The sequence below is a fragment of the Vicugna pacos genome, chromosome 3, assembly GCF_048564905.1.
Source record: "Vicugna pacos chromosome 3, VicPac4, whole genome shotgun sequence".
NCBI lineage: Eukaryota > Metazoa > Chordata > Mammalia > Artiodactyla > Camelidae > Vicugna > Vicugna pacos.
Window position 1 is genome coordinate 69,320,041 of NC_132989.1, and position 14,104 is coordinate 69,334,144.

General features: G+C 46.3%; 1 protein-coding gene across 1 annotated transcript; it reads left to right on the forward strand.

Moving 5' to 3' along the window:
• Positions 1–1,234: 1,234 nt before the first annotated feature.
• OTP (orthopedia homeobox) lies at positions 1,235–11,097 on the forward strand. The gene is made up of 3 exons (XM_072950690.1): positions 1,235–1,439; positions 2,727–3,136; positions 9,030–11,097. The coding sequence occupies exons 1-3, from the start codon at positions 1,403–1,405 to the stop codon at positions 9,558–9,560; spliced, it is 978 nt and encodes a 325-aa protein (XP_072806791.1). The 5' UTR covers positions 1,235–1,402; the 3' UTR covers positions 9,561–11,097.
• The last annotated feature ends 3,007 nt before the right edge of the window (positions 11,098–14,104 follow it).

Consider the following 14,104-nt stretch of genomic DNA (forward strand, 5'->3'; position numbering starts at 1 on the left):
GTCAAATAACTTTAAAAGGGCATTATGTTCTTTCTGCTACAAATACAATTGAAACGGATTGTTTAGGAGCAGATCAGAAATGGTACAGAATTTTGCACTTAATTTCCTCAGTTATCATTTACAATAAGAACCTCTAGGCTTGACAGCCAAGTCTAAACAGTAGTAAATTAGTACAAATTTATACTGATTTTACTCTAATAATCGTAATAAAAGCTTATAGATTTGGCACTAATTACATAAATGCCTAATGATCTTGAAAATTACTCTGGTTAGAAATATATTACTAATCTAAACTTTGTTGTTGGCTGGCTCTGAAAAATCAGAGCATTAGAAATGGTTCGCTTCACTTGTGCAAAGCACTTTAAATTGTTCAAGTAGTTTAACATATTCGAGAGGAAAATAAAGAGCATTTAACTTTATTTACAGCCTGAAGTGGAGTTGGGAGCCGAGCTGAATTTAGAAACTTTGACCAAACGAGCGGGGTGTGGGCCAGGATGCGAGCGCGGGCCCGGCGGAGGAGCGGGAGCCGGGCGCGAAGGGTCCCAAGTGCAAGAAGAGGCACAGCGCTCGGGTCCCTGAAGCCGACCTCGGGCCCTGGAAACGCCGGGGGAGTCGACTCCTGTTTTGCGCTGGAGGCCTGCCGCGGGGCTGGGACTCGGTAGGCCCAGAGTCCCAGCCAGAGAGTCTGGACGCTAGGCGCAGGCCCCCTGGGCGGCAGCGAAATCTAGGCGAGGTCTGGAGGGCACGCTGTGCCCTTGTTGTGCTCGGAATTGGCAAACCTGCTCCAGCGGCAGGCCAGTGTTACTCAGAGCGCGCAGGCGTGGCGACTCTCGGGTCACCAGGGGGTCATGCCCTGCTCTGTCCCCTAACCTGCCTCTGCCTCAGCCTCAGGAAGATCCTAGCTCAAAGAGACAGGGCTGCGCCTTCGGAGCGAGCTGGGCAGGACAAGGAGAAGGGAGGGTGTTCCTGGAGAAAATCGCAGAGTAGAACTACCGGAGGCCGGGCCCAGAAGCCCAGGGCGAGGGCCAGGCGGCTGCTGCTGCTTTAGCAGCTGCTCGGGGCTGGAGCCGCCAGGGCTGCCGCCGCCGCCTCCTCGGGCGGGCGCGGGCGGGCGGGCGGGCGGAGTGGGGGACTCTCCGGGCGCTGACATTTGCAGGCTGCCCTCCTGATTGGTCCCCTCGCCGAGCTGCTCACGGGTTCATTCAACTGTTAAGCACCTCCCCGTCTCTCTAAAGGACATTATAATGCAAGAAGCCCCCTTTTTAACCACAAACCGAATTTTCTTTCATTTAGGTGATCTATATATATCTATATCGTGTAGCTTATAGCTTATATCTATTTTAAATAACTTAAAGCCGCTAAAATTTGGGGGGGAACAGCTTTCGCCCTGGAGCGGTGCGCGATGCTGTCTCACGCCGACCTCCTGGACGCCAGGCTAGGTGAGTGCGCGTCTCTCGCCCGGGCAGCCAGGAGAAGCACGGGCAGGAAATTGTCAATTTGTTCCTTATTTTATCTTAATGCGCCCTAAATGGACTAATTTCTTTAAAAGTAATTGTGCTGCATTAAAGTTTAATTTGATTTAACATCGTCTTTAAAAAAAATCTATGGAATATGTAGATCCAAAAAAGGAGTTGGGAAATGTTGTTACTTTTGTTTTTCTTATTTTTTCTCTTCCCCCTCCCCCTTATTAGTTTTTTTTTTTTTTTTGAAAGGAGCGATCTACCCCGTGATAATTTGTTTGGAGGTGTTTTTCTTTCTCTTCTGTTAGCGTTGATTTGAGATTTCTCTTCTCTTTTTTCCTCTCTTTCTCTCTCCCCACTGCCTCCTTCTCTCCTCCTCGTCTAAGTATGGTTGAATTTGTAAAAATCTGGCTTGAAGGAAAAGCCGCTGCAATAGAAGTGGATTTACTAAATGTGCTCATTGAGAAAGGAGAAAAGCCAAATTCATCCTCACAGGCATCCGGCCTGCAAAAGGACTCGGCATTGCCAATGGCTGAGAGGAACGTGACTTTTATTTCTCTGGAAAGAAAACTTGAATTCTCTAAAGTTTGATTCAGTGTTACGTCTAGAGCGTTTACTTGAGTTTCCTTAATGCTGTCTCTGTTGCTGGGCTCTGGGTTTCCGGTCTGAGAATCTTTGGTGATGGATGTGACTCCATTTCTCAAACACTTTCTCTGATTTGAGGGGGAGGCGGAGCTGATTTGGGTTGATTTCGGGGGGTGAAAGGCTTGGAGACTTATCCATCTTCCGAAAATGAGAGGGAATCGGCTGAGGGCCGGAGGTAGAGTTAGGCTGCCTAAGAGCAGGTGGGGCAACAACCAAGGAATCGTTTCATTTTCTTTCTTTCTATTCTTTTCTTCCCCCCACCTCCTGGTCCGAGGGTATGCTCTCGGGTTCCTGGGGTGCCAGGGGTACGGTTCATGAAAGTGTCTCCGAGGCATGTTTCATTGCCGGGACTGGGAATGTTTCTTTGTGGGGGAGTCGAAAGCATGGGCTGTTCACTACGCGACACCAATGCGGAGAGACGGGAAAAGGCCGGGAGACAGTATTCCAGCCTGGCTGTCCAAATCCTGGGGAACCTAGCTGAGCATCCCGAGAGTTTGCTCCACAGGGCGACGGTGGGTGCCGAGGGAGCCGAGGATGGGGCTGAAATCGGACCGCGCGGGGAGAACAGTCCCTTCTGGCATGGCCAGGAAAGTAGTGACCGCCATCCCCTTGCCTCTTCAGGTATGAAAGATGCCGCCGAGCTTCTGGGACACCGGGAGGCGGTGAAGTGTAGGCTGGGCGTGGGGGGCTCCGACCCCGGGGGCCATCCAGGGGACCTAGCGCCCAACTCCGATCCAGTCGAGGGAGCCACTCTGCTGCCCGGGGAGGACATCACTACAGTGGGCTCTACGCCGGCCTCGCTGGCAGTGAGCGCAAAGGACCCGGACAAGCAGCCGGGGCCTCAAGGTGGCCCGAACCCCAGCCAAGCAGGCCAGCAGCAGGGCCAACAGAAGCAGAAACGCCACCGAACCCGCTTCACACCCGCGCAGCTCAACGAGTTAGAGCGGAGCTTCGCTAAGACTCACTACCCCGACATCTTCATGCGCGAGGAGCTGGCGCTGCGTATCGGGCTGACTGAATCCCGAGTGCAGGTACGCGGGGCTTGGGCGCCAGGGTAGAAGACAAAGATGGGGCGGGAGGATTTGGGCAAAGGAAGCGGGGTCTTTCCTTCCGCTGAAGGGATCCTGGGCTGCACTTTCTCAACCTATGCGTTCCTGGGTCAAGTTAGCTCCTCCGCCAGCAAACTGGCCTCATCGATGGACAGACAGGGCCCACATCTCCTGCCAGTATAACCACATTCCCACAGAACTCTTCTAAAGAGAAGCCAGCATCGTTTGACTGCTAGGTCTCTTTCTTCTCCCTGAGAAGGGAACCTCTGGGTCTCCAACCTTCCACGTCGACCAGGCTGATAAACCGAGTGCGCAAGCCACTCCAGCTGGCGTTATTGACAAATATTTCATTACCCCCCTAATGAGTTTGTCTTAAGCATTTGGATAAATGGGAGGATGCAACATTTATACAGAAAACATGAAAAGGGAGTAAATAAGGCTAAATGGGTGTCGTTTTAAAGAAAAGATCTACACCTGGGTTTCACGGTGTAGCTTTATTCTTCATAACAACCGTCCCGCCGCTCTCTGGCAAAATACCCCTCGCTCTGATGTTTACAAAGGGTTTGAACTTTGGTGGTCTACCAATGCGCTTTGGGCGGATGGAGACTCGATCCCCTACAGCCTATGAGCCCTGGTTTTTCCCAAGGAAACTTGGGAGGTGAGGGGAATGAGGGCTTTCTGTTGTAGATATCGGTTTGAAGAAAGGACATTTGGGGCAGAAGAGATTGACAGATAGTAAACGAAATCATTACTGACCCCTTGTTCTCGTCCAACCACCCTCCAAGTTGCAAATTGTATATAACTTAGAAAATCACACCTGTAACTTTTCTGAAAATCGGGGAATAAAAGTATAGCCCAATAAATCTCAGATTTTTTCCCGCTTTTTTAAAGAATGAAAACATTTTATCAAATATTTTATGGGTAGGTGCTGGAGGTGAAATTTCAAGACGAGCGCTTTGTCTTGAGCTATCCAGGGTGCTGAAAACCTTCCTTTCCTGTCTTGGACGTGGTAGTTTCTGTTCATTATCCTGGGTGTCGATCTCTGCTCTAGCTGCTTTTACAAATTTGAGAGATCTCCATTTAACAAATTTTAAACATCAAAGATTAAATATCTCAGTTACTTTACATTTGATGTAACAAGTAAGAGACAAGGGTGTCCATAATCACAGTATTGAATTTTTCTGTCTCCATTCTGCATTTTAAAGAGAGTGTAACCTGGAAAAATAGGGTATCTTTCTGTTCTAAATCGTTAGCAAATGAATATCACTGGGGACTTAAAGTGGTTCAGTTAATAAAGTAATATACAGAGTATAACGTAGACGAATATTTTTACCCAATATAGGTCTGGGTGGTTTCATTAGTGAACTCTGGAAGCCCCGAACTATGGGCTGTTGAAATTATGCATCAAAGTCATGTTAATTGTATTGTGCAGATATATTTCATTAATGCTTTAAAGACTTTAAACCTTGCATCTCTTTTAAAATCTGAAATTGAGTTCACACCTTAACAGAAATATACAGTTTCAATATTTCCATTACCATTAATGAGAATACTGGCTTGTTAAAATCCTGGAGGTTCAAATTTCATAAATTTGTTTTTTGTCCTTCAAGAGAAATACTACCTAATATTTTTTATTTTAAAGAGTAAAATGCTGTTGCTTAACCTAGACATACTAGTAATTAGTTTGAATTAAAATAGAACTTAGAATCACAAATAAAATATAATTGGACAACTGACTTTATGAAAAAAGAGAACGAGGTCTATTAAACTTTATTAGGTCTTCCAAAGGTTAATGGCAGTGATTCTTTTAATATAAAAAGTTGTAAATGAAATAAAACACAAACTATGTAATGGAAACAGTTATTTTCAAGAAGTACACAAAAGAATAATCAAGAAGAAAGAGACAAAGTACTTTAATTGTTCTATCATAATGTTCATCCAAAGATAATAGCTTGATGCTGCTGATAGGAACAATTTAATAGAATGGCAATTTCAATATTTTAAAAAAATAATGTTCCATAGTTTAAAAAGTAATCAGATCAACATAACCTTCTTAATTAACATTTCAAAATGATTAACATTATGTAATGTAATGCAAAAATAATTTATGGAAAATGTATTTACTTCACAATTCACTGTACCATTGCTCCTTGACCAAATTCAAATTAAATAGTAATTGGTTTATGTTCTTATATGATGAGTACTTCATAGTTTTCTTTATAGTTAACAGATTGCCACACATTCTTTTCAGTATGTGGGCCACTGTACTGATTAAAAATGATCTAAACACTTAATTTATTGCAACTGTATGTTTTAAAAGATACTTTTTGATTCTAGACTAAATGATCCAGCGTACTTATTTTTATCTATACCTGGCATATATCATACTTTTAAGTATTTGTTAAAGCACCTCTACTCACTCGGAGGCCAATTCCATGTCTGATATCGCTCCTCTTTTCTGGCTAGTGTAATAAAACCATTCCTTTTATAGCATGCCATTATTAGAAACCAATTTCAGAATTATTTATAACCTGGAATGGCTTATTAAGCAGCAATGCGAGAATCATGCAAATTATGCGATCAAATGCAATATAATAAGCATAATCATTAGTCTCTAGCACGGATTAATTAACTTTCAATATTTTATTTACATAAAAACCAAATCAGTGAAATAACTTCTGCACAGTCAGGCTTGCCTTTCAATATTTTATACGAACAAAAATAATGTGCTGTAATTCCATTGACCGTGTCCCCCAAAATGGCCCTGTCACCTGCCACATCTTAATAGGGGGACAAGCTGAGAGTATTTTCTAGTTTTCTAATGGAATGAGAAATTGCATTTTCTTCCTCTCCCAGCACTATTAAAGTGTAATGAATTCGGCCCAGAGTTCACGGCTGGCTGATCGAAATGAACCTGAGATCTAGGCTTTAATACAGCTCCCCAGATTTCCTCCCAAATCTTCACATTAATCATTTGCTGGATTCCAATGAGATCTTCATAAAGCGTTTGCTTTGAGGGGGGAAAAGTAATATTCTCTCTTTCTCCCTCTCTTTCTCTATTTCTGAGCCATTTATAGGTGGGGAATTAAACGGGCTATATATTTTAAAATACATTTACAGTATGTCTATATTACTGTAACAGCAGATATCATGAAAGTGGATTTTTAAATTCCAACCTCCATTAGATTCTCACTGTTGTATTAAGCATTTTCTGAGAAGAGCTGCATTTCAAACTGAGTACAAAGTTGGCCGTGGCTGCGGTTAATATATTTCCTGGAGTTGTCATCTGTGCATTCTCAAAATCTCCCTTAGGTTTTGCCTGCATTTTAATCCGTCATGCTCTAGTTTTCAAGTGGAAACATTCACATTTTAAAAACATATGCATCATAGCTTGGAACGGAGGTTCTCAGACCCCATGAAGATTTTTTTCCCCAACCCCAGTAAGCCATGAAACATAAAAAATTTTGTAGCCATCATTTGACTACTAACCCTCAAACATAATTGAGCACGATTTTTCGATTATTTCTATAATATTTAGTTCTTCAACAGCTGTTCTTTTCTGCTCGTGCCTGAGGTTCAGAAACCTTTCTGGCAGTCGTATTTTCTACTGAAATTCTTTGGGGTAATTTCTCCTCCCTTTCTTTTTTCTGCTTCTTTCCCCACTTTTCCACCCACATCTGCCATTCTCCCTCCCTAACCCACCAACCCGTGCCCGCCTCAAACATCCAAACATTTGGGGAATCACTGACACTTGCAGGGGACTAGGAATCGGTCTTTATAGATGCGTTTCAAAAGATACGTGGGTGCGGAGTGTGAGGTGTGGGAACCTCACAGACAGAGACACCGTCCCTTTTAGGGCTCCACCTGGTCTACTTCTCGCAGTCCTGCTTTGCATGGGGAAGCCAAAGCGACCTGTGGCAGCAGTTCTCGAGGTGCTTTTGTGGGCTCCTGCGGGTGACTCTCCGAGGAAGGTCGCTAACAGCTCAATCCGCGGCAGGCCGCATTGATCCCAGCCACCATCTCGGGTCCTGCTGCTTCATTAATTCACCGCGCCACAAGCTCAAGGGGCTTTAGCAGGAAAAGGACCCAGCATCTTTACCCAATCCGGACACTGGAGTAAGCAGAAACTTGGGAAACAGGGTAGAAACCAGAGAAAGCTAAAGTAGTGGGCGATGGGAAGGGGAAGGTAGAAAGGTCAGGGTGGCCCAAAGGCGGGCGAAAATTCTAGACTGCAATGCCGTTCACATTGGTAAACAGAATGTCTCTGCATTTGCATGGGTGTGCAAAGCTGGCTTATGGGGAAGGGGATCAGGTACCCTCATACTCATGATACTTAAGCTTGCAGAATAAATACTAAATAGCTTGGATTAATGTGTGACCTTTTGGCCATGAATAGGGTGGTCAAACAGTATAGGCCAAATTCTACGAGGAAACTCAATCAGTCTCTGGGCTGCATCCCACCATCTGTTCCTTGCCCTGTCTACGCAGTCACATCCATGCAGCCCTCTATTAGCTTGCAAAAGAATGCTTTTATTTCACCTTACTTTTGTTTTCTTAAGCACAACTGTGTGAGGATATTGAAGGGAAGGCTTCTCAAAGGGTACACACACACACACACACACATATAAAACCTCCAACTGACTAGATGTTAAACTGCTTAAACTGCAAGCTTGCCAAGTGGCCATGCTGGCATTTTTTTAAATTAAAAGATCAAATTCAAATATGGGGAGGGGGGAGGTTATCTTGGTCAGGCAGCTTACTTGATATCTTTCAGGAAGAACCCTTCCTTCCCCTGTGGTAGTGAATTTGACATTCATAGGCAAATTTGTCTGGTAAGGTCTGAAATTCTAGGGTCACTGTTAAGAAAGAACTAGTAAGAGGTTTATTTTCATTTTGAGTATATTTTATCACCACATTTCCTTTAGAAAGGCATCTGGGTTTGTCTAAGCAAAATTGAATTTGATTCATAACTAGTGTGAGCTTTAAACTTGACCTCCTTTAGTTTGTAGTGGTCAGAAAATTTGCTTTTAGTTTATAGGTGAAACAGGACTGGGGGTCGGGGGAGAGGGGGTTGAGGGAATTGGAGGCCTTGTTATTTGGGATCCTCAGTAAGTTCCTGAAAATAATAGATTTGAAGACCCTGAGGCTCAGGGCTCTGGCAGCAGGTTCAAGCACACCTGCACAGCCCAGATAAAGGTGCCCTTAGAGGGTTCTGAGAATGAGGCACGGAGACTTTTGGCCGTAGTACCAATCGCTACGAATCAGAAGTCACAGTGGCGACCCAAACAACACTGTAGCTCAGTGGCACTCGTTTTCCCACACGGATCACTATATTAACCTCTCCGCTCTGTCATCCGTGGCGTTAGGGGTTTTCCTTTGTCTTTCGATTTTGAAACTGGCCATGTCATCCATGGCCCTTCATCAATTTCCAAATTTCCAGCGTTTCTGAAAATTCTATACCCCATCAGTGTTGTAAGGCACGCTATTAAGCCACATGGGTACACATGTTTATCTTCATTTGTACACCTGTGGGTCCAATCTTGACACATGCCTGCCTGCAGACCTGTGCATCTAAGCAGCGCACAGAATTTGCCAGCGTGCAGGGGCGTGCTGAACACTGCGCACAGTGTTTGCAGTGTGTGTAAGCGCTCTGTGGCACGATCACTCAGGACCCCGGAGTTGGTGCTCGGTGGATGCAAGGGGTGCCAGTTGACTCGTGGCTGGGTGTGGAGGCGTGCAGGGCCGATAGCACTTGTTCAGCCTGGAGCTGAGTGCGTGGACCTGACGCGGGTTATTCCAGGCTCAAGTCCCTGCCTCTTCTGGCCGCCCCGCAGGCTAACACTGCCCTGTGTGTCTCTCGTCCCGCCCGCTCCAGGTCTGGTTCCAGAACCGGCGTGCTAAGTGGAAGAAGCGCAAGAAGACAACCAATGTGTTCCGCGCGCCGGGCACGCTGCTGCCCACGCCAGGCCTGCCTCAGTTCCCGTCGGCCGCCGCCGCCGCAGCCGCCGCCATGGGCGACAGCCTCTGCTCTTTCCACGCCAACGACACCCGCTGGGCGGCGGCCGCCATGCCGGGCGTGTCGCAGCTGCCGCTGCCGCCGGCTCTGGGCAGGCAGCAAGCCATGGCACAGTCGCTGTCCCAGTGCAGTCTGGCGGCCGGGCCGCCGCCCAACTCCATGGGCCTGTCCAACAGCCTGGCGGGCTCCAACGGCGCTGGGCTGCAGTCGCACCTCTACCAGCCCGCCTTCCCCGGCATGGTGCCCGCCTCCCTCCCCGGCCCCAGCAACGTCTCCGGCTCGCCCCAGCTCTGCAGCTCCCCGGACAGCAGCGACGTGTGGCGAGGCACGAGCATCGCCTCCCTCCGCCGCAAGGCGCTAGAGCACACAGTCTCCATGAGCTTCACTTAATGCAGCCGCGCCTGGCCCGCTCCGCCCCCGGCGCCGCCCCCAGGTCCGCCCCGAGGCCCACGCGGCGCGTGTCCGGGCCCCCGCTCCCTGCCCGGGACCCGGCCCCAGCCCAAGCGCCCCGCCCCGTCCCGCCCCAGCGCTCAGCCCCGTTTCCGCCCGGTCTCCGCTACGTCTTGTTTGGTCCTTTCCTCTCTCCACCACTCTCTCGGGCTCACCCCAAGCCCCAGCCCGCGAGGCCTCCCCTCTGCCTGATTTCGCTCTCCCCTACCCTCCCCAAACCGACTCTCCCAGTCTCACCCAGCCCCTCCCACCGCCCCAACTCCAGCGTCTAACCCCACCCTTTCCCGCCACCCCTGGCCTCCTCGCTCGCACTCCTCGTGCTCGCGCCCTCCTCACGGCCTTCTGACTGGCGGCCTTCCCGTCCACACTTTCAACAAGACGCCTATGACCCCCTCGCCCACCGCCTCCCCTCCGGTCCTTTCTTCCCCCACCATCCCGCCTCCGCACCTCACGCCCCTCCTCCCGCGCCCTGCAAAAAGCATCCTTCCCGCCATTTTACTTGCCAGGGAGTAGACTCAGGATCTGAAATCAGACACCAATGGACTGGTTTGTGGGCAGAAACACACACACTCGCACTCTCAGACGCTACAGACACACGAGCACACACACACATACACAGTGCACCTAGGTCACACACGGACGTGTTCAAGGGACAGCACAATGTTAGGGATTTTTGTCTTAAAGGAGGACAAGCATCTGCTATCAATCACCTCATCTGAGGGCCCAAATGATTACAGTTTGATTTATCCTTGTATTCTTGCTCCGAAATCCTTTCTTTCTTTCCTCTCCCACCATCTGTTCCTTGCCCTGTCTACCCAGTCACATCCATGCAGCCCTCTATTAGCTTGCAAAAGAACTCTTTTATTTGATCTTACTTTTGTTTTCTTAAGCACAGCTGTGTGAGGGTATCGAAGGGAAGGCTTCTCAGGAGGAACATACCAGTGGACTGGGTGGCTGGAGTAGACTAATGCAGTCATGTGATGAAGAAGAGGCGATCTTACCCATTTTGTTAAGTCTTCATAAGGAAGAATAAAATAAACATATGCGAAAATTTTCCTTTTGTAAAAGCAAAAGCCACATCTCTTTTCTGGATCCTTCAGGACTGGGGTTTGTTTGCTTCCTTTTTCCGTTTCTCTCTCCTCGCTGCTCTGTGCCCTTGGTTGTTTTGTGATCGTCCTGTCGTCCCTCGTGCCCCTCGGCCACCGCCCTGGCCCCTGCCGGCCGCCGATGGTTGCACTCGGACATCTACAACCCTGCAACTTTGTACAGAGAAACACAATCAGCTCTTTCTGCATGTGCTGGTCAAATCCAAACCCAGAGAACAGAAGCGCTTTCGAAGAATGAACAAACATGTGAAATAGGATGTTTTGTGTAGATAAAGCATTCTTGTTATATACTGGTCAATTTGTGATCTGTTTTAACTTATTGTCTGTGCTTATTTATGGAATTTGGTTTTCTTAATAAATGTTTGAGCTAATATAAAGCATATTATTTGACTTTTCCGGACAAGTTTATATCGTTAAATGTAAATGGATAAAATAAAATCATTTTCTGTATGTGATATGGAGAGAACGATGGGTTTTGGTGTGACTTTGAATGGCGGAAGGGTCTCGCGGGGGAGAGGGGAAGAGAGTCCGTCTATGAGGTGCTCAGTTCGCGCTCAGTTGGCGGGATCTTTGCGTTTGGGACGCGTCCGCCCTTCAGTAGGCTTAGGTTCAGTTCCCGGGTTGCACAGCAACCTAGGTAGCGCGCTCACACCCAGCGTCCGGCGGGGCAGGCCCGGCCTGGAGTCTACGGCCTGCAGGCCGGAAGTGAGAAGGCCGAGTGGTGATCTCCTCACGCGAGCTCGAGGCCTCGCGAGGCTTTGGCCCGCTGCCGGGCGCAGCTGCCGCAGGGCCCGAGAGTGGATAAAAGCTTTTCAGGTGTGCGGTTTCCCTCCGACAGAGGAGGGGACGGCAACCCTCGCCGGGCTGCGTGCGTGTGCTGGGGAGGCTGTGGGCAGGAGGAAGGACCGCCGCGAAGAAAGCGTGAGGACCGGGAGCTCTGCCCTCCGGCGACGCCCAGAACCCCGTCCGGCCCCAGGTACGCGGTGGACGAGAAAGGCTCGGGGCTCGTCTCCCAGGGTCTGGGGCTCCTCCCCTAGCGTCTAGGCCTCATGGCCGACGGAAAGCGGGCCTCAGCCCCTTTGTGTGCGCGGAGGTGGGCTAGGCTTCAGATACCTGGGCCTTCCCGGTGGGGGAGAAGATTGCCCAGGGCCACCTGGCTGCTGGTCGGTGCCTCTCAGGCTTTCCCCTGCGAGACTGCTCTAGTTTTCTCAGGGTCCATCCTTGGTTCGAGCTAACCTCAGATTTAGCCATGTGCTCAGGGGACTCCCCCAAACTATCTAGTAGTGAAAATTGCTGTTTCTTCGGTAGAATGAGGTGGAAGGTTGCGGGTGTTTTAAACTTGGAGGCGAGTCGATATCACAGGCTTCCTTTGGAAGACTAACGAAAATCAATCTTGTGGTTTGAAATTTAATGGTCATTATAGGCATTGAGAGTGCACCCTTTCCCATGGGAAGATTTCTCATTTGGTTGCCACAGAGTAGAAACCCTAAAAACACCCTTTCCTAGAATACAATTTCAGACCACAGGGCTATATGTGAATTTAATAAACTGTTGTAATTGTTACTCAACTAAGGGAACAAATGGAATTTCCTGGAAGGTGAGGACGGAAAGGCATGATTTTCTATGATAAAGAAAAATCATTTGTTCATGTTACCTTAGGAATTTTAATCAGAGGTAAAATTGGTGGGTGGGTTCACAGACTATTTCAATTCTCCATTTTCTAAAGGGTATATTTAATATAATGTTAAAATATTAAAGATGATAAAAACATACTCATTTGGAATTTCATATAAAAATGGAACATTTCCATATTTTAGAATGCACAAAGAATGTAATCTAGCAGCATAATAACCGAATTTGTGAAGTATCTGTAGATGAAAAATACTTTTCCTTATTTTTACGTTTCGTCATAATTTCCCTTGGTTTAGAGGAGTGGTTTTTTTTTGTTGTTGTTGTTGTTGTTTAAACTTGAAATTGTGGATACTGTAATCTCGTCACATTTAAGAGATCAGTACAAATCACAGATCGCTTCACCAGTGAGCAGCATGGAAGGTTGTTTACAAGGATGCTAATTTTACAGCTTTTTTATGCTGCTATAAAGCATAACTTTATGATGTAGGAATGCAATAAAGGATGCTAAATGGAATCTTTAAAAATTGTATTTCTGAAAGGCAAGGGAAATGGGATCTTTCATTTGAAAAAAAATGGGCCAACTCAGAACACTGATGAGAAGTTACAAATCAACTGAAGTGATAGATGCTTTCAGAGATACTTATATTTCATAATATAGTGGTTATTTATCAATATTATAATGAAAGTGTACAGAGTTTTTCACTTAACCTGACTCTGGAATAATATTTGTTTCTATGGCAATAGATGTCTGTATTAAGAATTCTGAACATTTTAATGTCGTATTTGCCATTAGCATAAGGGAAGGCAACCTGGCCAAAATTGTTAAGGTTGACAGTTTAGCAAAGATAAAAAGCAGAGAATGAAAATCTCAATCACAAACCTGAAAGATTTCCGCATTTTTGAGGGAGAAAAAAACACTAACAGCAGGATAATTCTTCATATTATTTTTTACTCCTTAGCAGCAGCAATTCTGCCTCAAAACTGTTAAAGTTATAAAAATAATTACATTCGGTAAGGGAATAAAGGCAATAATGATGAATAATATCAGAGTACAAGGTAGATAAGTACAACATGTTAGATGTCCTGCCTCTAATGAATTGTACTTTTTGCTGAGTAGTCTGTTTGGCATTCAATACTGTCACCACATGCTAGCTAGGAAAAGTCAAAGTCTATTATGATGTAACTATATGATTGATTTATTTGAATACTCAAATTCATCCTTGTATCTTTATTTTCTCCTCAGTATTGGTACTAAATATCATACATGGCATACAAGTAATGGCATAGTAATGGTGTTGCACTTAGTTTACCTTTTGTTAATGATGGAAGAAATAGGATATAGGAATTCAGCCTACTAAAGATGATCTTAGGGTATTGAATAGAAAATGGGATGCAGAGCAATTTGGGTAAATCAGGGTAGATGTAAATGGAAAGTATAGAGCAAGTTGTAACTTTGGAGCAATTTATGATTGATGTCAATGACTGTTTACCCTGAAAATGAAAATGTTTTTAATTTGTGTTGTGGAATTTACATATTAATTTTTAGGATAAAGAAAAAACTTAGGCCACAAAGATGTGTCTTCTAGTAATGGCAGTAGTTAACCTGTCAGTTGAAAGAATGTAACCTTCCTTTTCTCCTTTTCATGACATAAAGGTAATCTCATCTGAGGGCACTTATGTGAAGAAATAACAGCATGGCATGGTGAAACTACTGGCTCATTAATCCTGGCATCTCTTTCCTACAGG